Raw genomic sequence first — 24,892 nt, 5'->3', positions numbered from 1 at the left:
GAGCGGTGGCCCGGCCGGGCTCGGTGCGTGGGATGTGAGAAGGGCACAGCCCGGAGCAGGACCTGAAGAACGAGCTCAGCTCACCGCTGGCACGTGTTCTGTAGTCCCCCGGGTCCTGCAGAGCTGCGCTGGACTCGCTGAGCAGCACGGCGTGGTGCGGGGATGTAAGAGAACACAGGTGCTCGGTAGACTTGCTGGGGCAGGAAGCTCTCACTGATGCTAAACTCGCTGAAACGAAGTGACTCATTCAGGACACGTGCCTGAAACAAATGCTGGTTCTCTAGGCAGAGCTGCCGGACAGACCTGTCAGCACTGGGAATTAAGCACGGCAGTGAGATGAAGCCAATGATGCGTTCATGTAAGAGCAAGAGGTGCTTTGGAATGCCTTTATGGTTGCACAGCTCCTCGGGAAGCAGTTACACCTGCCGGCTCAATAAGAGCTGTCCCGTAGATGCTGTACAGCTGTGGAGCCTTTGCCCACCTGCACTGCATCTTTTAGATGCATCATTGAGAGGAATTGAACCAGCAAGGCTTCAGGGCTGAGCTCTAAGAATGGAAACTCCCTCAACTTTTGAAAGAGACCGGGTTTCTAAGGTCTTAAGACCTGGAGCTGGCAGGGCACACCCCTCTCGTGCCTTTCCCCCAACTGGTTTTTGGGAGACAGCAAATGGACACCCCTACAAGAACTCTCAGGGTGTTTCCTTCTGACACTCTTATTATGGAAGTAAGAATACATTCCTGGCTCCATTTTGCTCTTGTGTCAGAAGGCAGAGATTTAAGCTACCTAAAGTCACTTTTCCACAAACGTTCCCACAGAAAGAAGCATCCAACATCTCTCTGTAGCTACGGAGACCCCGACTTCTCAACCCTTTCCAGGTATGTTTTACTGTCTCTTTCCAAATTTAGAAACGGCAGCTGTGCAGAAAAACATGCCACAGATCCTGAAGTGTGGGCCAGCGGGGAGTTTTACCCCGTCTCCTCCCTGATGTCAATCTGAAGTGATCTCCTTTAGTCCTCAGTATAACAAACGCATCCTGTGACCGTGCTTGAAGACAGTCTCCCTTGAGCGTTTTAGCTGAACTTGGTTAGCGCTCTTAAAACCAGCTGTGCAAGTGCTGCTTTCCTCCCCACTGTGAGGGATTGCTGTCAGGAGCCAACCAGTTATGCCAGGCACATCCAGCAAGGAGCTGCTGTGGCACGATGGGCGCGTGGAGCGGCTGTCTTCCAACCTGTCCTCTGCAGCAGTTAGCATTCTGCAGGTTACTCTTCCCCAGTTTGCAGAACAAATATCAGAAGTTGATGCTCTTTTGTGAAAGAGTAAATGTGGGTTGAAAAAAAGGCAGTGTGACATTCCTGACTGCAGGTGAACAGCAGCACAGATGCTGCCAGCCCCGCTGTAAAAGCTGGACTTGTTAATGAAGCAGCTTATCCATCTGTGTTGGGCAGTGGTATCAGGGCATTGCTCTTCAGATCTTTGTTTTCCATCTGAGGATTTTGTCCCAGCAGGGTTTGTGCCTCAGGATTTTGGGCAGGAGAAGGGCTGGCAGCAGCCCAGGGCAGGACGTGGGTCCCCTGGGGACAGCAGCCACAGCCCCTGCCCCATCTGCACAGTGACCCTGGGCCATCCCTAGGACACCTTGAGACCCTCCTCCTCTGCACAGCCCCACAAAGCACGAGGGAAGGTCTGGGGTGGCAATGGTCCCCCTGGAACGGGGCAGGGATGGTGCCCTCCATCCCATCCATCCCCAGTGCTCAGGGCTCCAGAGATCCCCAGGGTCCCTCAGTGTCCCTGCTCCAGTGCCACTCGTATCGTAACAGACTTCTTCCTTATGTCCAGTCTAAAGGAGAAGAGGAAAGGTTGTCAGGGGGTTTCCCCAGTGAGAAGTACAGTTTCAGAAAGGGACGTGTACAGAGAACCCAGAGGAATAGCAAGGCAAGCCTAACAATGACTGCTACAAAACCAATGGTACAAAGAGAGAATTCACTGCCAGAAATATCTCACAGTCCAGTGATAAAGATTCACAGTTGCAAGGTTGTCTTCTAATTAAAAACAGTAATTACAAACAATCTGGATTTTTGAGCTAACTGTTATAATAAATATTAGTAGGTGGGGATTGCTAAATGGTGCTGCAGTCTCCTACTCGTAACATCCTTGCTGCTTCATTCTGGGTGCCGTCACTGAGCAGCATCTAATGGAAGTTCTTCCCTGCTCAGCTGGCTGCCTTAGTTGGAGCCCTGATGGCAATGACGTGGTGATGGCAGGCTTAGTTTTGCTGTTTTCTCCTCGTCAGAATACTCTGACTTTTGAAGGAAGCAGCTTCTTGTTTCCTGCCTTCCTGCCTTCCGCCCTTCCTCCCTTCCTCCCTTTTAATTTTAATTCATTTGGAATATCTATATTCCATATAGATGTTTTGAATATCATTATTTGTAGTGCTGAAAACTTTTTTAGAAAACAGTCATACTCAGTTAAAAAGGTATAATAAGGATGTTAAAGAAAGAACCCTCTGATGTGTTGACCAGGGATGAACATAAAAACAGCTCCCAGTTAATGTATAGGCAGCTGATGTGACTGCCTCTGTCCTCAGCAGCTTGCTCAAAGGAACCCCACAAAGCATTTCAGCGCTGGGCTGCTGAGGGAAGCTGTCGGAAAAGGAGCACTGTGTCCTCTTGCAGAGGACCGGGATGCTTTTACAGCTGACGGCTGCTTTGGTTGTGGCCACAGCTCCTGAGGAGTGCAGCAGTGCTGAGAGCTGAAATGGGGGAATGTTGCATCTCCTGGAGGATGCTGAGAAATTAGTGGCCTAGGGCAGGTGCTGGAGAGGAGCTGCAGGGTGCTATCGTGGCAGGCGGGCATTGCTGGTAGCACAACGGACTGTGCCTCTGCTAAGGCGACTGCAGTCACAGAGCGAGCAGTGACAGCAGGCATACGAGGCTTGCAGCACTGCCTTCCTCCCGTCTCTCTCCACGTTCAGATTCTCGGCCCAGCCCACAAAGCAAAATGAAGTAGAGGAGGCAGGAAATGTGCTCATAGTTCTTGCTTGGTTCCTATTGCAGAGCAAATGATTGCCTGCTGTCCGGTAAAGCTCACGCAGAAGCACTGATGCTTTTGCATAATGCACTGCCACCCTTGTCCCCTGCCCGAGCCGGGACGTAGGGCACCTGCAGACTCTGGGCAGCCTGGGCCAGGGCCTCGCTGCCTCTGGGGGAGGGATTTCTCTACACATCAACCTCAGTTTCCACTCTTGGAGTTCAAAGCCATTCCCACACGACAGTGGCTGTCTGCCAATGCCAAGTGGCACACAAGGTCTGCTCGTGGGTCAGGTAGTGACATGACAACAGCGTGGACAATTGTGATGGTACTTTCTATTTATTGGTACAGCACAGCCTAGAAAGCCCCGGTTGATGCCAGCTGTGGTTCTCTGGCTGTCAGATGATGTCCCCAAACCCACACACGGGGTGCTCCCAGCTCCTGACTGATGGTGGAGAAGTGGGAGGGCAGAAGTGATGCTGGGGGGGGGAAGGGGCGGGAGTCAGGGGGCTGCTGTGCCTGTCATACTTCCCCCAGACAGTTTTTTTTTTTTACAGGTGTTACATGATCCCCCTGAGGGGGCCGCTCCCACCTCTTGATGGATGGTGGAGAGGAGGGGGAGGGCAGAGGTGGTGTTGGGGGGGCTGGGGGCTGCAGGGCCTGATATGCTTCCCCCTGGCATTCTGGGTGGTTTTCTGGGTGTTGGGCAATGCCCCCAAACTGACAACCTAGGGGGGCCGCTCCCACCTCCTGAAGGATGGTGGAGGGGAGTGGGAGGGTGGTGATGATGCCCAGGGGGATGGGGGGCTGCTGGGCCAGTTGGCTTTCCCCAGGCAGCGGTTGTCTGTCGGTTGGACAACGTCCCCAAGTCTACACACTGCTGGGCTCGCTTCCATCCCCTGATGGATGCTGGAGGGGAGAGCGAAGGCAGAGGTGGTGCTGGGGGCTGCCAGGCCTCTCAAGCTTCCCTGAGGATGTGGCTGCCCCCAGGCTGACACCCTGAGGGACCACTCCCGACCCCCGAAGGATGGTGGTGGGGGATGGGGGGTGGTCTTGATGCCCAGGGCGGCTGGGGGGCTGCTGGGCCTGTTGCTCATCCGCCAGGGTGCCGTTGTTTGGGTGCCGGCCGATGAGCACAAGCTTCCAAGCCAAGCGGGTTCCTCCCGTCCCCTAAAAGATGGCGGTGGGGGATGGGGGGTGGTGTTGATGCCCCCCGGGCTGCAGAGCCTGGGCTGGTGGGCTGTGGGGCCCGTGGTAGGGGCAGCTGAGCCCGGCTGCTGTCAGGTCTGGCAGGGGCCGCCCTGGTGGTGCCATCCGGCCGGTGGGCAGGTGGTCACCGCCGTTGGCATCATGTCCATCTGCCAGGCCCCTTGAGGAGAGCAGGACGAGGGCAAACTGTGGCCGCAGACATCGTGCTGGGCTCCATCAGCTGCAGCGAGGCGCCTGTGGAGAGAGGAACGTGCTGAGGGCACAGGAGAGCCCCTGCTCTCCTTCCTCAGTGGCAAAGAGCCGCCCTCAGCTCTCAGCCTGTCTCAGGCCCAGCACTAAGAACGGGCTGCAGGAACGGCCGTGCCAATTCAAACATCTGATAGCGTAAATCTCAGACCACGTTAGCCAACAACTAACCGGCCTCTGTGCTGCTGGAACTACAAGTGCCTCCTGGCTCACAGCAGCCCTACAGTAAAGAGTTGGGCAGGATGGGGGTGGGGGTGAACAACAACTCACTGGTTTCTCTGCCTCCATCGCCGGATAAGCAGACAGCACGTTATCATGGCTGCCAGCATGGAAACCAGGAAAGCTGCAGTCAGTGCCAGGCAGTACTTCAGTAAAACTTGATCTTCTGTGGCGTTTGCACGTCCTTCATCTTCCACACCTGGAGGAACAATGTGCTCACTGCTGTGTCTTGTGCCCTACTGGCAGTCTCACGAGAGGTCTGACATGGCCAAAAATGTTGTCTTTCACTTTGTTGGCCTCCAGGAACATGTGAAAATCCTCGGGCTGCAATGCTTCCCTGATTCCAGCGAAGCAAAGGGAATTCCCTAAGGCACTGCACATCAAGGCAGCGCCTTAGGGAACCTCTTTTTGGCCTCTCAGCTTTGTTTACACTCTGGCTCTGCCACGGTCCAGACCTTCCTGGGCCATGGATTTGCTCCTTCTTCTCCATCATGCTCTAAGACTCCTTTTGCACTTGCTCACCGTTGCCTCCTGAGGCTGGGTAGTTGTCTGACTAAACAAATCTCACTAGAGCAGAAGGAGAGCGTGTGGATCTGTTTAATCAGGGTATAGACAGAAATACACTCACCACGTGCTGCCTTCTTCATGATTTTCATTAGTAAATGGGACAGTCTCTTGGAATATTTTCCATCTTCCCATGCCACTTTCCATCCCCCAGGACCTTAACAGAAAGCATTAAGATAAATCTTAGAGAAACAAAGTATTGAACTGAGCGGTCTTTTCGGTGAAGTCAACAAAGACAACAGCCACCCTGGGATGCCTGTGGGGCTCCAGCACAGGAAGCAGCCGAGAATTTGGCACAGCCTTCCCTGGAGGCAATTCTGCACCCAAAGCATGAGGAGAACTTCCCACCACACACTGCAATCTACACAACTGCACAAGGGCATCACTGAAGAGCAGATGGTGCCAGGGGATCGTGTGAGGACAGGGCATGCACATGCAGCTGTGCATTCTCACTCACGCCTGCAGACATGCCCGGCTGACATTAGGACTGTGAGCTGGCATCTCTCAAAGGAAGCAAAAACTCATGGCATACCAATACGAGTTGCTGGGGCTTCTGTCCTTGAGCTCGGCTGGGAAGCTGGAGACCATTCGACTCCACCCGCACCTGTACACAAACACAGAGCAGCTCCTGTCAGACATGGCCAGGTACTTGTTTAGACTGCAATGCCAGCTCCACAGCACTCTTCTCTCCCTGCTACACAGCAGCATCTGGCAAATAGCTGCTGGGTGCCTGCAGCAGCACCGTGCCAGTCCAAGAAGGAACCGTGTGCGGAACTGTCTGCAGAAGGGAAGGGGCTGGAAGGGGAAGGGAAGATCCCTTTCCTTTGGGATAGCCCCACAGGAGGCTTATGGAGCAGATTATGCTGAGCCTTTGGCAAGACACTGCTTATAGGCGCAGCTGTAATGAGAAACATTCCCATTGTGTGTTGTGATCTCTCTCTTCCTTAGGGACCTGCAGTGACTGGAAGGGGCTCAGCTGATGACGTGGCACTCAGACTTGGGTCGAAAGTTGCCAAGCTGGAGAGGTGGGCAGTTGGCTGGCACCCAGGCTTCTCGTGCAGGAGAAATCACCGGGCAGTGAAAAGCTGAACCCTTCCTGAACTACCACAACCACATATGAGCAGAGAGCGTGAGATGAAGGCTGGTGACTTACCTCTGGCATCCAGCCCAGGCTCAGGAACAAGACTCTGCTTTGGTAATTCACCAAGAGGACCTGCAGGCACAAATGTGATCAGACACAGGTGAGGAGAGCTTCCACTGCACCTTGGGGCCTGGGGTTTTTTTCTGCAGTCACCTGCGAGGACTGGCTGCAGGTCAGGGAATGACATGGCCCAAACAGCAAACGTATAGGTTCTCTCCTCCAAAGAGTGGCAAGGGCTGCCTTCCCACAGATATGTGACAACTCTCCAAATAAAGAAATAAAGAAGCTTTCCGAAGCTCTCCAGGCCACGTGCAACACCCCTCCGGGACTGTGTGGACGAGCACACCAAGAAAAGACACCTAGAGCAAACTGGGCTCCAGCCGGGGGTCTCTGCTGGGAACCAGGATTCATCTATGGGGAGCACCAGGAAGCCGGAGCAGAAATGCTCCCGCTTTTCCCAGCACACATCTTCTGAGCTCCCCCTAGGTCAGCCCCGGCCAAAGAGCGTGCTCAGCCAGCAGCAGAGCCACGGCCCGGCACGGCTGGAGCCAGCCCTGCAGAGCACTGCTTCCTCACGCCCTCGCCTGGCTCCTGCGCTGCTGCCCGTCCCCCCCATCCCAACACCCCCACAGAAGGCAGCCCCAGGGCAGCGCGGCACACGGGGACAAGAGCCCGGAGCTCTCGCCCTCGCCGCCACTCGGTTGTGGCCCTGTCTCTGCCCACCCACCTGCTGCTGGCGCTCGCCACGGAGCGGCACAAGTCTCCTGGGAACACGTGGCCGTCAGGAGGAGGAGGAGAGCAAGGCGGGCGGGGGCCGTGGCCCCCCACACTCGTGCCATGCTGCCACCACCACCGCTGCAGCCACAGCGAGTGCTGCTGGGCGGCACAGAACGCCTGGGGCACACGCTGAGCATTGTGAGCTCACGGCACCAGGCGGGGCGTTGTGACCCCACGTCCCCATGATGACATCTGTTCCGCCACCAGGGCCAGCTTCCCCCTGGGCTTGCTGTGTGCGCTGTCGTGCTGGGGGAGGATTCCCAGGCATCTAGAGCAGCAGGAGACCACTGATGTCACATGGACAGCATGGAAGTGTGGAATGGCTCGGCTGGGAAGCGACATTAAAGAGACAGAGACGCTGTCAAAGGAGAAAGAAAATCACTTCAGTGTTGTTTTTACTGCTTTGTGCAAATCTAGAGATTCACTTTTCTCTTTTAATGCCAAAACAGAAGCCGGTTCTTCAGTGACATTTCCCCTTCAACCCTCCCACCCCATCCACTCTCCCCTCCCAACACCCCTACCTCTCTCATTTTCTCCTTCCTCTCCTCTCCCCTCTCCTCCCCCCCTTCGCTTCCCCTCCCCTCCCCTTCCCCCTCTTTTCTCCCTTTCCCCTCCCCTTCCCCCTTGCCTTATGCCAAACTTACCTCTCCTGCTCTTCTGATTCTCTTGCCTTGCTTTCCTTTGCAATGCTATGCATTGCTCTCTCCATATTTATTGCCAGCCATTCTTTTCTTAGCTCATATTCTTTACTTTTTACTTGGCTTTTTTCTTCTATTCTCTTTGCCTTTCTTCTCTTTTCTTCTTTTAGTCCTTTTTTCTCTTTTCATATATTATTTTCTCTCTCTTCTTTTATTTTCTCTTTTTTCTCTTTTTATTTTTTTCTTTTTCATTTTTCTTTTTTCTCTTTTCTAACATTAAATACTTTTTTCTCTTTTTTCTTTTCTCTTTTTCTTCTTTTATCTTTCTTAATTTTTTTTGCTTTTTTTTCATTTTTTCTGTTTTCTCTTCTTTTTATCTTTCTTTCTTTTTTTTATTATATATTCTTTTTTCTTTTCTCTATTTTGTCTCTTTCCTTTTTCTTTTTTCTATTTTTCATCTTTTTTTTCTTTTCTCTTTTTTCTTTTTTCTTTTTCTCTTTTTTTCCTCTTTTTCTCATTTCCTTTAATCTTTTTTTCTTTTTTTTTCCCTCTTGTTTTTCTCATTTTTTCCTCATTTTTTTTCTCATTTTTCTTTCTCTCTTATTTTTTCTGATTTTAATCATACGTTTTCCTTTAACCCTCCCCTCAAACCCCCCCTCCCCTCCTCTGCTCCCATCCCCTACCCTCCCCATCCCCCTACTCTCCTTTTCTCCCTTACCCGCACCTCCCTTACCCCTCCCCTTCTCCCTTCCTTAGCCTACCATTACCTCGCCTGCCCTTCACTTACCTTCTCCTCACTTCCTTCTTATTCATGCTCTTGGCTTTTCCTGCTACTCAAGCCAAATCTCAACACTTGCCTGCTCCGCTTGCTGCTCTGACAAGTGCCTCTCAGCTCTGCTCGCAACTTAACGCCTACTGCCTGCCCTTCTCTATTCCCTTCTCGTGCCCTTCAGGCTTCTGCTCCCCTTGCTGAGCAAGCCCATGCCTGGTAGCTCCCCTTCAACCTCCTCCGCCCTTTGCCTTTCTCCACACAGATGCTTGCTTCTGGCCAGCACTCCTGCCCGCTGCCTAGCCCACAGCCCGCATCTCTTGGGGAGACAGCAAGGTGGCCTGGAGCTACCCACACCTCCTCCCGGGCACGGCTTCTCAGCTTTGCTTCAAGCCCACAAAAATCCCCAAGGAGCTCCTCTTACCTTTGGGCTCAGCTTCTTCTCCTGCCGTGCAGCTCCTGTGCCAGGCCGGGGCTCAGCTCTTCCCACACTCCTCCATTCCTGCCGGGTTGCATTTTTTCATTCTTTGTCTTGCTTTCCTTTGCTCTGCTACGGTTAGCTTTCCTACCTGCTTTCTCTACATTTACATGCATTACTTTTTACTTCTTATTCTCTTTTTTCCTCTTTTCTATTTTCCTCACAGTCCTCCCTGTTTCTTTTTTGTTGCTTGTTTGTTTCTTGGTTGGTTTTTCTGTTTTAATCTTTTTATCTTTTCTTACTTGTTTTTTTTTTTTTTTTTTCAGCCTCCTGATGTTACTTTATATCCATCTGTTGGCCCCCTTTATCCCCCTTATCGTTTCTGTATATGGGCCTTTACCAGTGCCTCTTCTCCCCACATTACCCTATAGCCCCCCGATAGCCCCATATTCCCCTATACTTTACTATAGTCTACGCAAGCCCCCTAGAGCTCCCCTACAGCCTTTTATAACCTCATATGTCCCACCTATACCCCTCTGCAGACCCCTATCGCGCCTGTTTCTCCATATCACACCCACAGCCCTCCCACTGCTCCCTCTAGCCCCATATCCTGGGGGTCTTGATAGATGAAAAACTTAATATGAGCCAGCAGTGTGCCCTTGTGGCTCGGAAGGCAAATGATATCCTGGGCTCCATCAAAAGAGGGGTGGCCAGCAGGGACAGGGAGGTGATTGTACCCCTCTACACTGCTCTTGTGAGGCCCCATCTGCAGTACTGCGACCACGTCTGGAGCCCTCAGTACAAGAAAGACAGGGAGCTGTTGGAGAGGGTCCAGAGGAGGGCCACAAAGATGATCAGGGGACTGGAGCACCTCCCTTATGAGGACAGGCTGAGGGAGCTGGGCTTGTTCAGCCTGGAGAAAAGAAGGCTGCGGGGTGACCTCATTGCAGCATTTCAGCACCTAAAGGGAGCCTACAACAGGAGGGGAATCAACTCTTTGAAAGGGTTGATAACTGCAGGACGAGGGGAAATGGTTTGAAGTTGAGGGAGGGGAGATTTAGGTTGGATGTCAGGGGGAAATTCTTTACAGAGAGAGTGGTGGAACAGGCTGGAACAGCTGCCCAAAGAGGCTGTGGATGCCCCGTCCCTGGAGGTGTTCAAGGCCAGATTGGATGGGGCCCTGGGTAGCCTGGTCTAGTGTGAAATGTGGAGGTTGGTGGCCCTGCATGTGGTAGGAAGGTTGGAGATTCATGATCCTCGAGGTCCCTTCCAACCCTGGCAATTCTGTGATATCCCCTTCTAGCCCACCTATTTGCCCCCTACAGACATCTGTACAACCACATTCTCTTATATCCTCCCCCAGCCCCCTATATCCCTCCCCACAGCTCTCCCCAGCCCCTCTGAGCCCCTTCCCAACCCCCCCAATGCTCCCTATAGCACCGTGTCCCCCCTAAGCCCCTCACCGCCCTCCATTGCCCCAAATCCCCCTAGACCCACCCCTAGAGCCCCATATACCCCAATCCCGTACCACAGCCCACTCCAGCCCCGTGTGCCTCCCTATACCCCAGCAGCCTTCTGTAGCCCCCTGCCCCCCCAAGGCCCTCCCAGCTCCCCACAGCTTCCTAGCCCCCTCTACTTCTCTTCAGCCCCTGTATCTCTCCCGGAGCTCCCCAGAGCTCCATATTGATCCCACATCCATCCCACAGCCACAGCCCGTCCCGTACATATCCCACTTCCCCACATCCCATCCTGTCTCCATCCACATCCCCACATCCCAGTCCCACTCCCAGCCCCTCACCCCACACGGAGGTGGCTTACGGCCGCGCAGGGTTCCCTCCCCGGCCCGGCGGCGCTCTCCGTCCCTCCCGGCTCCGGCGCCGCTGTCCTCAGCACCGCTCCCGTCGTGCCGCAGTTCCGTCTCGGTGCTGCCCGGACAGCTCCGGCGCGCAGCGGCTGTGGGACCGGCACCACCTGAGGGGAGAGCCGGCTGCCAACGGCCTTTCCCGCGCACTGCGCCTCAGCCAATCGGAGCCGGCGGCGCTGCCGCTGACCAATGAGAGGCACGAACGGGCCGGAACTGCCCCTGACCAGTGTGAGGCCGGGGAAGGCCGGAGCTGCCGCTGACCGATGAGAGGCACGAACGGACCGGAACTGCCCCTGACCAGTGAGAGGCCGGAGCTGCCGCTGGCCAATGAGAGGCACGAACGGGCCGGAACTGCCCCTGACCAATGAGAGGCCGGGGGCGGGGCAGAGCGGCTGTGGGGGGGCCTCGGGGTGCTCTCTGTTGCCATAGGGGATGGGATCGGGGCTGTGGGATTGCGACTGGGATGAGGGAATGAGATGGACAGGTGGGTGATGGGCTCGGGAGGAGGGACTGGGAATGAGATTTGGAATTGGGATGTGGGATGTAGGATGTGGGGTCGGGACGTGGGGTTGGGATGTTGAATGTGGGATTGGAATGTGAGATTTGGGATTGGGATGTGGGGATGTGGATATGGGATGGATATGGGATGGGATATTGGGCAATGGGATGCGTATGGGATGGGCTCTGGGTATGGGGTGGACTTGGAATGGATACGGGATCATAGAACCATAGAATTGCTCAGGTTGGAAAAGAGCTCCAAGGTCATCAGATCCAACCGCAACCCAACATGAAATCTGTTCAGCCGTGCTTTGTGTCTCTGTGACGTCTGTAAAGATTGAGGTAAAAGACCCAAAGTAAAAGGAGGGCTGCAATCAGTGATTTCTGGGAACTTTGTAGAACTGAAGAACTTCTGAAACAAATGGATGTTTCTGTTCAGCAGAGGGAAAGTAGTCATTTCAAGATAAAACCTGCTGTCCAGAAAGCCTGCAGATGTACTGTGGAACATCCTCTCTAGGCACTAAGAGCAAGGTCTTTTTTCCCTTTCACTTTTCCTTTCCCTTTCCCTTTTTCTTTCCCTTTTCCTTTCTTTCCTTTTTTTCCTTTTCCTTTTCCTTTTCCCTTTCCTTTTCCTTTCCCCTTTCCCTTTTTCCTTTTCCTTTCCTTTTCTTTCTCATGTTGTGCAGATTTTCTCATTGAGTATCTGAAATGTAAGGGAGATACCCCAATGTAGTTCACCTTCTCTTTTTCATAAATAGTCAGTATGGAATATCCCAAACTGCCGTTCTGAATGGCACCACCCCAAAATACATGGTATGGGTTTTTGGTTTGGTTGGTTGGTTATTGTTTGCTTGTTTCTGGAGATATTTCATGTTGATGAGTTTTAATGGTGGGTAGGAGCCTCAGAGAACACCAGGGTAAGGACTCGAGAACTTTGGTCTGGTTTGCAAATTCCCTTGTATCCTTCTGGGCATGCTTTTAAGATGTTGGTCTTCCTCCAGAGAGATTTTTATTATTTTTTCCCTTCACTCCCCTTCCCTGTTCCCTCCCCTTCCCCGTTTCCTTAACTTCCCTTGTCCGACCTTACCTTCACTTACGTTTTATTTTTTATCTTTTTTTTGCCTATTGACTGGGTCAGCAGGAAGGACGTAGACACGAAGGAAGGCATAAGCTTATTTTATTGTCAATTTCAAAACAATACAAAAACAAAGCAGTGCCCTAAAGTGAAAAGATAAGCTTAGCAGGAAAGAAAATAAGCAGTGCAGCGAGTCTAATCATTACCACGTCATAATATAATGACATGTAGCATAGTGATAGTGATTAAGAAAGATGCATCACCAGTTGCCCTACTCCTTTATCGTCATCCAGATTCACAGTGGCTGGGGAGTCCCGGTTGCAGGAAGGATCTGGAGAAGCTGTCCCAGCAGTTGGGAACTCATACGGCGATGTGTCCACCCCGGAGGTGAGGTCTGCAGAGTACTAGGGTAGGCAGCAGTCAGGTGGAACATCCGTTTTCCTTTTCTCCTCTCGGTTTTCTTCCTGAATACCCTGTCCAGGGTTCAAGGAGGAGCAGAAAGAGCTGTGCCATCTGTTTTGGTGTAGCACGGGCCTCTTTGGCAAGACTGAGCGCCCAGAGCCCCGGCAACATGCTTAGTCAGGTAACAGACATTGCAGCAAAGTTCCCTTGTGAGCAAGGCTCCCCACCCTGACTTTGAGGTCGGATGGCAGGGGGAGTGGAAGCTGAGGGAAGCGGCTGTGTGGGAGGGCACGGAGCTGACTTGTTGGGAAGATGGTTTGCCAGGGCTGTGCGCTCTTCAAACTGGTGAGCCCTCGGTAGAGTTACGAGGAGCCCAGTGCTGTCAGTCCGTACAGATCCCTGCGTTTTGTGGAACTGAAGAGCCCAAACAGGGGACAGGTGTTCCTAAGCTTCTGGTTTTCTTTCACGTGCTGTGTGGTTGATATTCCTGTCTGTGTGACAGCGCTGTGGAAGGTCAGGAAAAAGAGAGGGAGAGCTGGGCCAGTGTAGTTTTGCTGCTGTACCTGGCAGCCAGATGATTCCCTGCGATCTGGAAATGGTGCACAGATCATAGAGAGCCAACCAGTGCAGTTAGTGGGAGCTATTTAATCCCCAAAGGTGCTGCTCTGCTGCTGTGAGTGGGTTCTATTGCAGAGGCAGCAGATTCAGCAGTGTGCTGCAGAGCGTGAATGCACGCGGGCTGCTGTTCTGCTGCAGGGTCTTGGGGTGAGGCAGCGTGCATCTTCATTTTGAGCTTTTCCAACAGCAACAAAGTTCTCCTGTGGCTTTGTTGAGCTGACTTGGGTGCTGTTTAGACTATGCAGTGTGGAGCGTACCGCTGCCAAATTCAGAGATGCTCTTCAACCGTTCTGAGATTCCTGTTGGGCTCAACAAAAACCATTGCTTCGCTTCTTGTTGCACTCGAGGCCAAGTTCTGTGGTTTGGTTTCATCTTTGCAGTGATGCTTACAACTCACTGTCTAGCACAGTCAATGGTGGAAATAGTGACTGGTTTTCTTGTTGTGCTGATTTTGGAAGGGAGGGTCTTTCAAGGCTGCCAGCGTGTCTGATGAAGTTTCTTTTCAACCCTGTTTACAAGGAGATGTCAAGCATGACTCTGCTCTGATGAATGTCAGCGTGTCCTTGTTTTACTTCAGAACACAGACTGAAACTCAGGAGACTTGCGTGAATAACTTCCCCCCGTATTTTGGGGTGGGAAGAGGGTTGGAGATGAACTTCAGGCGTACTTAGACTGCAGAGACTTGTTTCACGTTATTTAGTTTACGTCTGCCGTGAAGTTTTTGCTTGTCACTTCCTAGTTCTCTAGCTCCTTCATGCAGGTAGAAAATGCTTTTTGGATGCAGTAGTCTATTTCTGATGTTATCAGCCCAAGATAACTTCACAGCACGCACTGTGTGAGTGAAAGGTGAAACGTAAGTCTCCAAAGGTATCTATGGAGGGGTAGGAGGAGGAAACAAAAGTGAAAATACAAAAAGCAAAGCAGAAGGCAGAGCCGGCAGGAGGGGAAGATGGCAGAAGCACCAGCAGGAGGAGCTGGGGTAACATCTTCACTCTTAGTTTGTAGGATTTGTTTTCTCCTGCAACACTGTTGTATTGCAACAGCAGCAATAACAAAAAGCTCAGCTGTAGCAGACCCCATTCTTCTGATTTCTTTAGTTAGAAGTGTTTGTGAAATGTCCCAAGTATAAAGATCAGTCGCTTGCTTCGCTAATGGCCTCAGTTTTCCTTTGGTAGCTTCTGCCCGTTATTGGAAACAAGATTCCTTTCTTAATCCTGTCTCTTTCAGAAACAAAGGCTTGAATACAAGAAGTGGGCTGGTAATTAACTGTTAGCACTGTTATGCGTTGCTGAAAAGAGGGCTCTTCCTGTTCAGTTGCTTCAAACGTACTGTACATCTGACATGTGCCTGTCGTGTTTGTTTTCGTTTTCCATTCAGAAATGGTTGAAAGGATTCATCTGTGCTAAGCTGTATTTTGAAATAAAAGAGTATGAACTTGCTAAAAGGTAATACGTGTTGATGTATGTGGTTGATCTGTTCTTGAAAGTGTAATAGAAAAGCCAGCTGAAGTAGAGAAATCAAGATCACGATCATGCCTTTTTAAGGTAACAGTAAATGGAAGGATTGGGTGCCACTGAAATCCTTCTAAAGGAGCAACTGCATTAGTTATATAATACCAAAGAAATCATGGAGTTGAAGTGGCTTTTATTTCATCATATGATGCATCTGGTTCTGTGAGCTGCTGCTCAGAACTCAGTACTTGCTGACAAGTAAGTAGCATTGGTACGTGTAAAAATAATGTTGTTCCTCACAGGAAGGTCTAGGTCAAGCATCTAGAACTAAATATAGCCCTGCTTTCCATTTGACAGATTAAATTCCCTTTAGCTTTAGCTGCACGGTGTGGGGGGACTTGTATTATTGAGGAGTATTGATCTTTCTGGGTTTTCTCGCTCTGTAGATACATATCTACTTATCTCAGTGTCCAAGAGAGAGATCCCAGGGCACACAGGTTTCTTGGACAAATTTATGAAGCTCAGGACAACACAGAAAAAGCTGTTGGGTGTTACAAGGTAAGCGATCCACTGACCCCCTGTAATGACCAGCTTTCTTCCTTTGTAAATGGACTTTTAAAATGCATCTGTGCTGTGCATTCCTTAAGCTCAGAGAGAAAATGTGTTGTGGACAAATTGTATGATGTACATTTTGCATTGCCAAATCTGTCTATGATGTACTTAAGAAAGGATTCTTTTTTTGGTAGAATTGGCTTCAGCTTTTATTTATTTATTTTCCAGTTGATTCTTTCTTTTGTGTCCTGACTTGATCTTTGTGGTAACTGCTATGATAGTCTTCCCATTGCCCTTTGGACTAAGGGTCTGTGCCTGCTGTGGAATTGCCAAGCAGGGATGATGGTAATCTCCAGAACCCAATACAGAAGGATCTGGTGCTGAAGATTGTGGAGCTATTCTGCAATAAAGACACCAGTGATGGAAGAGCAAAATACTGGGTTGAGAAAGCTGCCAGGCTGCTCCCCAGGAATCCTGCTGCTCTCAGATTGAAGGTAAATTCCAGCTTCTCATCTCTGCTCTGTGCCTTGAAGAAACTTTCCATATCTGACTGGGTGCTTCTAGCATGCCATCTAGTCATCTCACAATATTTCCTTGGCTAAATTAGTTTAGCATTAGTTTAGCATGAATCTATTACATGTTAATTTCTTTGCTGTCTGATGTTTTTGTCTAGCTTGCTTGAAAATTGCAGCTCTGAGCTTTCTCATGCGTTTTAAGGTTGAGGTGTTCAAAAATGTGGGGAAACTGTGTTAGCAATAATATCCAAGAAGTTGAGTTTAGATAGTCGCAACAGACACATCAAGTATTGCCTAAGCTGCTTTTTAGTTTTTTGAGTTTAAAAATGCAGAATGTAGGAAGTGCTGTCATTCTCAACTACAGTGTAAATGCTTTCATCAGTTATGCAGTGTCACTTTGGCACTTATTTTTATGTAGCACAGCTGCAGGGACACAGAGGTTCTCAGAGGCTTCTGTTAGCTTTCTGTTGTCTTATTTGGACCAGCTATTCTGTAACAAGGTGTGCTGTCTCTGTCTCAGATAGTCTGACAGTCTTAACTTGGCATCTACGAGAGGCACAGTGAAGTTTTTTCCCCTGTTATCTCGTTTCTAAGATGTTGGAGTAATTCCAGCAAGTCTGTAGTCTGTGTAGCGGAGGTGAGCAAACTGTCAGGTAATGTGGTTGTTGAAAAGGCTGATGTGAAAAAAAAAATATATTAATACGTTGCCTTGATGTTTAATAGGAGAAGTTTCAAGAATATAAAGTCGAAGATGGCTGGAATGAGCTCTTTTATGTGACTCAAGCTGAACTCCGTGTGAGACCCGATGACGTCTACCTTAACATCAGACTTGTTGCACTGTACCGCTCACGCAATAAGTTACGAGATGCCGTGCTCCATGTTCAGGAGGCAGAGAAGAAAATACCTCTGGAGACAAGCTTGGAATGGTACTCCTGTGTCGTAAAGACACTTGAGGTACTTAACCATCTTTTGATCCTGTCATAATCTTCCATATCCTCAAAACTGGTCATAGTCTGTTATTTTTGTTCCACTGACAGCTATTGCTCAAGTGATTTAACTTTTCCAAATGAAAGTCTACTGAAGCCAATTGTTTAATGGGGATTTTCTTCCTAAAGTTAAACCTTGCTTATTTTCTTACTTCAAGTCTAAGCTGGATATAGCAGCTCCATCAGGGGGAGAACTGTTCAAAGAGTTCCTGGAACTTTACTGCTGAAGGATATGTTAATGCCTCAGCTGTGATCCTGGGTTAGGTAGCAGTGTGTCCTGGAGAAGTAATGTCCTTGCCTTCACAGAAAGATGGTGGTTCCTCATCCTCTGATGAACTTTATTCTTTAGGAATGCCTCAAATCAGCCCAGGACAGGACTTGGAACTTAATACAAAGAATTGGGGAGCTATCAAGAGCAGTCATCTACTGGCTCATTCTAGCTTTATTAAAATGAAGTTTGCTTCGGGAGATGTCCATCAGCGCAGAGAGGCACTTGAAAGGTATTGTTTCATCTTTACTGCATTTAAAAACCAAACAAACAGAAACAATCCAGAAGGGAATATGTTTTTCTGAGTCACAGAACATCTAGCAGGCATCAGTTTCCCTGAGTAACCAGTTTGTGGACAGGAGAGGAGTTTCTCTGTGCTAGTGTATAATCAATGAAAATTATATAAAGGAATATTATATAAATCAAATAATATCAAGATGTCATAATAATGAAATAAGCAAGAGAGTTAGGCAGAGCGAGACAAAAAGAATAAATAGGATGCTTACCCATGTCGTGGGCTTGCTCAGGAAAGACCAGTGGAGTGGATCATCCAAAGAGGGAGAGATCCTTCCCCACTGGTAGTGAGCTCTTAAATGGGTCTAGGAGAGGTGGAGCCAGGCTCCACCCCTTCCTGCAGCACAGGTGAATTGCTTTCACCTGTGCTCCCAGGGCTGACTCATTGCTCACCTCAGGTGACTAATCAGAGGTTCAGGCCGTGACTCAGCAGTTCCCATACACTCCACCCCTTCACGGCGTGAACCAATGATCAGGTTGACTAATGGGTAAGCTTTTCCTAATACAGAGACCCACTTATATCACGACACTTATACAGTTTCCATCGCGACGCATGTTGGTACAATTCAAGACAAGTGACGATTGGTGAACGTTGATATTCTTGTATGGGCCAGTGCTCGATGAAGTTACTGGAGGCATGCGGTCGTCAGGTGCAGGTCCGTCCTCTGCTCCATCAGTCCCATGTAGGCCATCACCGGGTGTCGCACGTGATCTGACTGTAACACTGGAACGCTTTGATGGCATTTCGTTCCTTGCAGTGATCCTGAAGGCTCGAAGACTCACGGGGAGTAATACAGATGTTTCAAGGGTACCAGGAGGAGAAGGTCTGCTCTCCAGGGCAAGATACAGGCCGTCCTTCTATCCTGGGTCAACACTTCCACTTGTACTGGGGCACGTCCCGGCCGCCTGTACCACACCTTCTGGCCAGATATCTGTGGCTGCATAACTTTGTCAGGCACCAAAGGAGGTCTCCTGATCTGCCATAGGGACATGATGGGGGTCCCTTTAGCAGTGAAGATCGGAGTGTTGACCACAATATCAGTTGGCCATGTACCTATTACTGGAGGAACTACTGAGCCTCCCACCTCCAACAGTCTCCCCCAAGGTGCAAGTAGGCCACACCACTTGGGTCCTACCTGCACCTTCCAAGGCCATTTTATTCTATGGGTGCCTGGTTCTAAATTCTCAGGGGCAGGGAGCAGAAGATTATTTTCATTACCAATCTAGGTCTTACCTGATAATCAGTGCCCGTAATTTGGATCCTAAGCAGGGTGGCCCATGTTGTCTGCAGCATTCTCAGGGCACTGGGTCTGCCGTCTCGGGGTCTTTCATTCAGGTCCCACAAGGTTTCATACAGTCTTTTCGTCCACCCCTGCAGGGACTGGGAGTCTGTCTTCAGGGCAGCCTTAAGAATACCGTTATAACGTTCAATGAGGCCTGCCCCCGTTGGATTATATGGCAGATGGAATCGCCATTCGATGTTGTTTTCTTCTGCCCAGCGCTGTATCGTTGCACCAGTAAAATGAGTCCCTTGGTTGCTCTCGATGACTTGAGGTGTCCCGTAGGCAGACATCAGTTTAGTCAGTGCCTTGATGGTATATGCCTGGTTTGCTTTCGGTACTGGATAGGCCTGCAGTAGCCCACTTGCAGTGTCGACGCAGGTCAGAGCATATCTCGCCCCCTCAGACCGAGGAAGGGGCCCAATGTAATCGACCTGCCATCGTTGGAGAGGATTGTGTCCTCTAGCAAGATGGGCTGTCGTTTCAGGCAGTGATCTTGGTCTCATCTTAGAGCAAGCGTCGCAATGCTGGCATGCCTGGACAATGTCAGGTAGCTGTATGGGCAGCCCCCATGCTTTAGCAGCTGCCCACATTGTCTATTGTCCCGCATGCCGTAGCTTCTGATGTAACCAACGGGCGATGTTCTCAGATGGTGAATTCTCAATCTATCAAACTCGGGCCAGCGTGTCAGCTTCATCATTTCCCGGTGACTGTAGGGGCTGATGACCAGAAACATGTAGACACATATAGTCCTGTGTTTGACTGTATTCCATATGTCTAACCACATGTCTTTGCCCCAGATTGGTCGGGCGTGGATAGTCCATTCTTGGGTGGCCCACTGTGCAATCCAAAGAGTGAGCCCCCGGTACACAGCCCAACTGTCTGTACAGATATTCAGGATACCATCACCGGGTTCCTTGGGTATAACCATCCACACGGCTCGCAGTTCTGCCCATTGGCTGCTCTGAGCATCCCCCTCATCAAACCAGATTGTCTCAGTGGAAGGATGGTATGCTATCGCTCTCCACTTGCTCGGGTTGCCCTTGCTGGACCCATCCATGTACCAGGCATCTTCAGGGATAGGATATTTCCCCTCCTGAATGGGGCTCTTCTCTGGTGGAGCGACCAGTGTTTCTTTTGGTGCATCACAATGATAGGTCACTGGGCCTAGGATCTTCTGAAGCTCTTCTTTTAAGGCTGATGAAGACAGACTGCTCCTTTGGCTGAGGTAGGCGACCCATCGTGCCACTGTTTGTGCTTGGGCCACCCCTGTCTTAGGAAGGTGGGTCAGACCTTTCACCCACCCCTGAATCGGCAGAGTGGTCTTAACTATGACTTCATCCGTCTGGGTTATTGGCTCTACTGCCTGTAATGCTGAATAGGCAGCCAATAACTGTTTTTCAATCATACTGTATCTTTCTTCTGCTCCATCCCAGACCTGAGACCAAAAACCAATGGGGGTCCGAACAGAACTCTGGCGTTGCCACAGGCCCCAACCAAAGCCATCTTGAGTAACGTGAACATCCAACTCAGCTGGGAGGGTAGGATCGAATATACCCAATGCCTGGGCTTGTTTAACTGCCAGTTTTGCCTGTTGGAAAGCATCCTGTTCTGTTTTCCCCCAGTCCCATAGCTGCCCCTTTTTTGTGAGTCTGTACAGCGGCCTTAGCAGCTGCGCTAGGTGAGGTATAAAGGAACGCCAGTAACCCAGTATACCTAGAAACTTTGCAGCTGCTTCGATGTTGTAGGGACTGGGAACGCCTGAACCTTATCTAAGACAGCACTGGGCAGTACTTGGGTCTTTCCTGACCAAACCACCCCCAGGAATTTTACGGACAGGCCCGGACCTTGCACCTTCTGGGATTTATAGCCCATCCTCTCTGCTGTAAATAGGCGGTTAATGAATCTGCCACCTGCCTTAATGCCTCCAGTGAGTTGGATGTCAGCAGGAGATCATCAGTATAATGATACAGGTTAACATCATCAGGTTTTTTCCAATCAGCCAGGTCACACGCCACTAGATTGTGACGTTGGTGAATGCACGTACCCCTGTGGCAGGACCTGAAAGGTCCACTGCCTGCCTCCCCACGTAAACGCAAACTGATCTTGCGATTCCTCAGCAATCGGGATACTGAAGAACGCGTTTGCTAAATCCAGGACACAGTGATAGGTTTTTATCTCCCTACTCAATGTGTCCATTAGGGAGGCAATGTTGGTTATGGCCGCATGAACAGGCGGCGTGACCTTATTTAACTCTCTGTAATCCACTGTCATTCTCCACGTGCCATCCGACTTTCGCACTGGCCGTGTGGGGGAATTATATGGGCTGTGTGCAGGTCTTACAATGCCCACTTTTTCTAATTCCTGCACCGTTCCCCATATTTCATCTTGCCCACCCAGAGTCTGTACTGCCTTATATCAGTAATCCGGCGCGGTTTCGGCAGGCAAATAGGCCCATGTTTCGCATGGCCTCTTAATATTGCCTGCACTGCCCGGGTACGGATACATCTCTGTCCAAGTCTGAACTCTCCCACAGTTGTCTGGAGAGCCAGACCCCATAGAATATCTATGCCCAAGATGTGTTCCTGCATTGGGGCAATACACACCTTACACTCCCGGGGTGGGAGACGCCCCACCCTCAGATTCAACCATAGTCTGTCCCCCAAAGCCACCAATCATCACTCTGTCTCCACCAAATTTGGTTGGATCTTCGTAGATAATTGATGTTTCTGCTCCAGTGTCCACCAATGCCATAACTCTCTGAATGTTTTTTCGGGACCAATAAATCCTTAATTCTACACAGGGCCTCTGGTCCTATCTGGAGGCCCTAGGGGGACTAACATCCCTCGTCACGCCATGAATTGAGCTATGGCCAATTCTTTTGCTTCCAGTGCCTCAGGCATTGTAGCCCGAGACACCTGAGGAGGCTTTTTTTTCTATTAGCAACAATGAAATCTTCTAAGTTCCATGTTGTTGTTGGCATTCTCTCTGTAACCCTTACCCTTGGTTTCTTAGGGTAGGTCTGAAATTTTTGGTTGTCCTTTAGCTGTCTCCAAAGCTGGAGAAGAACATGGTTGGGCTGGCGGTCAATCTTAGCAAATTGGACCCCAGCCCGAATTAAATCATTAAACGTAGTGAGCCCCATCGAGAGCCCCATCAGCGTCCTACAGCTCCTGGACGCTGTCACCCTGGCTGTCCGTGACTGTCCCAAGCTGTCCCCCCTGCCGTGGTGGCACAACTGCAGCACGGTGACATCCTCATTGAAGAGGTGACGAGGAGGGGTACAGGGAGGGGGGCTGGGGACAGTCGGGGGACACGTGGGGTCTGCTGTGGGTGTGACATGGGGTCGGTGGTGTCACCATTGTTGGGTGCCACCTTCACTGGATGCCATTGGGTGTCACTGAATGTCACTGTCTTCAGGTGACGCTGTGACACAGGGTGACCTCAATGTGGAACAGCCGTGACGCAGCGTCCCCATCCCTGGCTGTCACTGTTGTTACCGTCATCTGGTGTCACCATCACTTGTGTGCCACCATCTATCGGGTGACACCATTCCCTGTACTCTGACCATCATGTGGGGGCAGGCACTGGCGGCACCACGTTGTCACCATGTTGTCACTGAGCCTCTCACTGTTCTTTGTCACCCCTCCAGACCTGCCTACCGCAGGACCCGGTGACACCGGAAACCTCTGTTGCTGTCACCATCGTCTGCCATGAGGACGGGGACATGCACGGTGGTGAACTCTGTGCCACCACCAGAGGGGACTGTGTGACACCAGTGTGTCACAGCCGTGATGCGGTGTCATCACCGTTGGGCGTCACTCCTGGCAGCTGGCGCCGGGTGTCACCGTCATGCAGAGGGCACAAAAAGAACCCTGGGGACATTGAGCCGAAGCTGGGGACACCGTGACCACCTGGAGGACTTCCCGGGGAAGTGGGAACACCACATGACAATGTCACACCACCAAAATTGGGGACATCCCTGTGTCACACCCCAAAGCTTGGGACACCTTCATGGCACCCTGGTGGTGTCATATCCTAGAGTTGTGAACACCCCCCAGAGTTTGGGACAGCCCTCTGGAGACGCCATCTGTGCCCTCCCCCACAGAAAACATTGTTCCCATGGGGCGGAGTTGACACCCCTCACTTTTCTAATTAAGGTTTATTTTTGATAATGGGGGTTGGGGGATGTCCTCCCCATGAAAGTGACAAAGGGCAGAGGAGCAGCTGTGGGGCTCCATGTGTCACACTGGGGATGAACTCTGGGGACAGAGGTGACTGCAGCATCCTGGCCCCATCGCCCCTATGGCCCCATAACCACTACAGCCCCATCTCGTAGCCATCCCTTGTCCGTATCCCACAACGTTATCCCATCCCATATCCATCATATCCACCCCACAGCCATCTCAAACCCATCCCACATCCATACCCCCACATCCTATCCCCATCCCTAACCCTATATCCATAGCCATTCCGAATCCTTATCCCCACATGCATCCCATGTCCATTCCATCTACTTATCCCATGCCACTATCATCCCAATCCCATCCCGTGTCCATATTTCATCCCCAATCCATCCCACATTCTTCAGTGTTGGTCCCATGTCCATCCCAAGCCCATCCCATATATATTCCATTTTCCTATTTCCCATTCCATATCCACCCCATATCCATATCCCCACACCCCAACCCTACATTTCACATCCCAATGCACATCCAACATCCCAACCCCAGCTCCCAAGCCCAGTTCCAAACCTCATATCCCAACCCCACATCCAAGCCCCACCTCCCACCTGTCAATCCCATTCCCATCTCGCACCCCCTATAGCAGTAGGGCGCACCCCGAGGCCCCACCCACGGCCCGCCCCCTGCCGCGCTCCTCCCACCAACAGCGCAGCGCAACGCCGCACCGCCCCCGGGCTCTCATTGGTCAGGTGCCGGACCGTCCCACCCCCGGGCTCTCGTTGGTCAGCGGCAGCGCCGCTGGCTCCGATTGGCTGAGGCGCGGCGCGCGGGAACGGCCGTTGGCAGCCGGCTCAGAGCTCTTCTCCCCTCAGGCGGCAATGAAAAAAAATGAAAAAAAGAATAAAAAAAAGAAAAAAAGAGTGAACATGAAAAAAGAAAACCAAGATGAAAAAGAGAAAAAATAGAAGAAAACAGAAAAAAACGAAAAGAGAAAAAAAAAAAGAACAAGTGCAATGAAATGAAAAAAGAAACGAAAGCATAAAAAAAGAAGAAAAAAGCTCAAAAAGGTCAGAAAAAAAAGAAATGAGAAAAGAAGAAAAAAGCCAAGTAAACAGTCAAGAATAACAGCTGAGAAAAGACTGGATGGCCAAAATGTAGAGAAAGCAAAGCAGAGCACAGCAAGGGAAAGCAAGGCGAGAGTAGCAGCAAAAGGCAGGAGAATGAAGAAGGAGGGAGTGAAGAGCAGGAAAGGTGAGTTTGCCATAAGGCAAGGGGGAAGGGGAGGGGAAAGGGAGAAAAGGGGGGGTACGGGAGGGGAAGGGAAGCAGGGGGGGAGAGGAGGTAGGGGAGGAAGGGAAAAATGGGAGAGAGGGGAAGGGGAGGGGAGGGGGGGGGAGGGTTGAAGGGAAAATAGAGAAAGGAGATGCAAAGAAGAGACTCAAAAGTACAAAGCGGTGCACGTAAATGTAGAGAAAGCAAGTAGGGAAGCTAAGGGTAGCAGAGCAAAGGAAAGCAAAGGAAGGCAGTGAATGAGAGAAAGCAACCTTGCAGGAATGGTGGAGTGTGGGAAGAGCTGAGCCCCGGCCTGGAAAAGAGCTGCACGGCAGGAGAAGAAGCTGAGCCCAAAGGTAAGAGGAGCTCCTTGGGGTTTTTTGTGGGCTTGAAGCCTTGGGGTTTTTTGTGGGCTTGAAGCAAAGCTGAGAAGCCGTGCCCGGGAGGAGGTGTGGGTAGCTCCAGGCCACCTTGCTGTCTCCCCAAGAGATGCGGGCTGTGGGCTAGGCAGCGGGCAGGAGTGCTGGCCAGAAGCAAGCATCTGTGTGGAGAAAGGCAAAGGGCGGAGGAGGTTGAAGGGGAGCTACCAGGCATGGGCTTGCTCAGCAAGGGGAGCAGAAGCCT

At 50.9% G+C, this 24,892-nt stretch overlaps 3 protein-coding genes and 1 long non-coding RNA gene across 25 annotated transcripts in view; 2 read left to right on the top strand and 2 right to left on the bottom strand.

The window, feature by feature from the left end:
- The window catches only part of LOC149915229 (uncharacterized), a 241,332-nt gene that overhangs the window by 74,086 nt on the left and 142,354 nt on the right, over window positions 1-24,892 (top strand). For 3 of the 4 annotated variants that reach the window (XR_016459332.1, XR_016459331.1, XR_016459333.1), the window contains one exon: window positions 24,548-24,624. This is a non-coding gene — a long non-coding RNA (uncharacterized LOC149915229). Of the gene's footprint in view, window positions 1-23,799; window positions 24,248-24,547; window positions 24,625-24,892 lie in introns of those variants that run through there. The other variant, XR_016459334.1, reaches the window with a different exon arrangement.
- LOC149915233 (uncharacterized) overlaps window positions 1-24,892 on the bottom strand; it is a 175,532-nt gene that overhangs the window by 38,719 nt on the left and 111,921 nt on the right. The window lies entirely within an intron of this gene.
- Window positions 2,806-6,665, bottom strand: LOC149915239 (uncharacterized). 2 transcript variants are annotated; one of them, XM_090122929.1, is made up of 5 exons: window positions 6,420-6,665; window positions 5,799-5,870; window positions 5,331-5,423; window positions 4,754-4,901; window positions 2,806-3,507 (listed from the first exon to the last, which is right to left on the bottom strand). In XM_090122929.1, exons 1-5 carry the CDS (start codon window positions 6,592-6,594, stop codon window positions 3,318-3,320), a joined length of 678 nt encoding a protein of 225 aa, XP_089979055.1. In that variant the 5' UTR covers window positions 6,595-6,665; the 3' UTR covers window positions 2,806-3,317. The 2 variants fall into 2 exon arrangements, with proteins under 2 accessions (XP_089979055.1, XP_089979056.1); XM_090122930.1 differs by having other exon boundaries at window positions 2,827-4,471; window positions 6,420-6,649.
- LOC149915238 (RANBP2-like and GRIP domain-containing protein 8) lies at window positions 10,250-23,717 on the top strand. 18 transcript variants are annotated; one of them, XM_090122907.1, is made up of 8 exons: window positions 10,250-11,357; window positions 11,616-11,713; window positions 12,740-12,833; window positions 15,364-15,475; window positions 15,807-15,963; window positions 16,708-16,938; window positions 17,320-17,470; window positions 22,465-23,717. In XM_090122907.1, the coding sequence occupies exons 1-7, from the start codon at window positions 11,306-11,308 to the stop codon at window positions 17,422-17,424; spliced, it is 849 nt and encodes a 282-aa protein (XP_089979033.1). In that variant the 5' UTR covers window positions 10,250-11,305; the 3' UTR covers window positions 17,425-17,470; window positions 22,465-23,717. The 18 variants fall into 18 exon arrangements, 12 of the variants coding, with proteins under 12 accessions (XP_089979033.1, XP_089979032.1, XP_089979037.1 ...); XM_090122906.1 differs by lacking the exon at window positions 22,465-23,717 and adding an exon at window positions 18,291-19,245; XR_016459317.1 differs by lacking the exon at window positions 22,465-23,717 and adding an exon at window positions 16,505-16,621 and having other exon boundaries at window positions 16,708-19,245.

This window comes from Phasianus colchicus, chromosome 22, assembly GCF_987193195.1.
Source record: "Phasianus colchicus chromosome 22, bPhaCol1.hap1.1, whole genome shotgun sequence".
Taxonomy (NCBI): domain Eukaryota; kingdom Metazoa; phylum Chordata; class Aves; order Galliformes; family Phasianidae; genus Phasianus; species Phasianus colchicus.
Note: the sequence above shows the minus strand (reverse complement) of the source record. Positions and strands in the feature narration are given on the sequence as shown.

Excerpts from the sequence above, each read along its gene's own strand:
- LOC149915239 (XM_090122929.1), bottom strand. The coding sequence starts at position 6,594 with ATGTCATTCCCTGACCTGCAGCCAGTCCTCGCAGGTGACTGCAGAAAA. Across the intron at positions 5,871-6,419 it reads GCCTGGGCTGGATGCCAGAG|GTGCGGGTGGAGTCGAATGG; the intron begins GTAAGTCACCAG and ends GTTTGTGTACAG. Across the intron at positions 5,424-5,798 it reads AGCCCCAGCAACTCGTATTG|GTCCTGGGGGATGGAAAGTG; the intron begins GTATGCCATGAG and ends CTTTCTGTTAAG.
- LOC149915238 (XM_090122907.1), top strand. The coding sequence starts at position 11,306 with ATGGGATCGGGGCTGTGGGATTGCGACTGGGATGAGGGAATGAGATGG. Across the intron at positions 11,358-11,615 it reads TGAGGGAATGAGATGGACAG|GTTGGAAAAGAGCTCCAAGG; the intron begins GTGGGTGATGGG and ends AGAATTGCTCAG. Across the intron at positions 12,834-15,363 it reads GCGATGTGTCCACCCCGGAG|ATACATATCTACTTATCTCA; the intron begins GTGAGGTCTGCA and ends CTCGCTCTGTAG.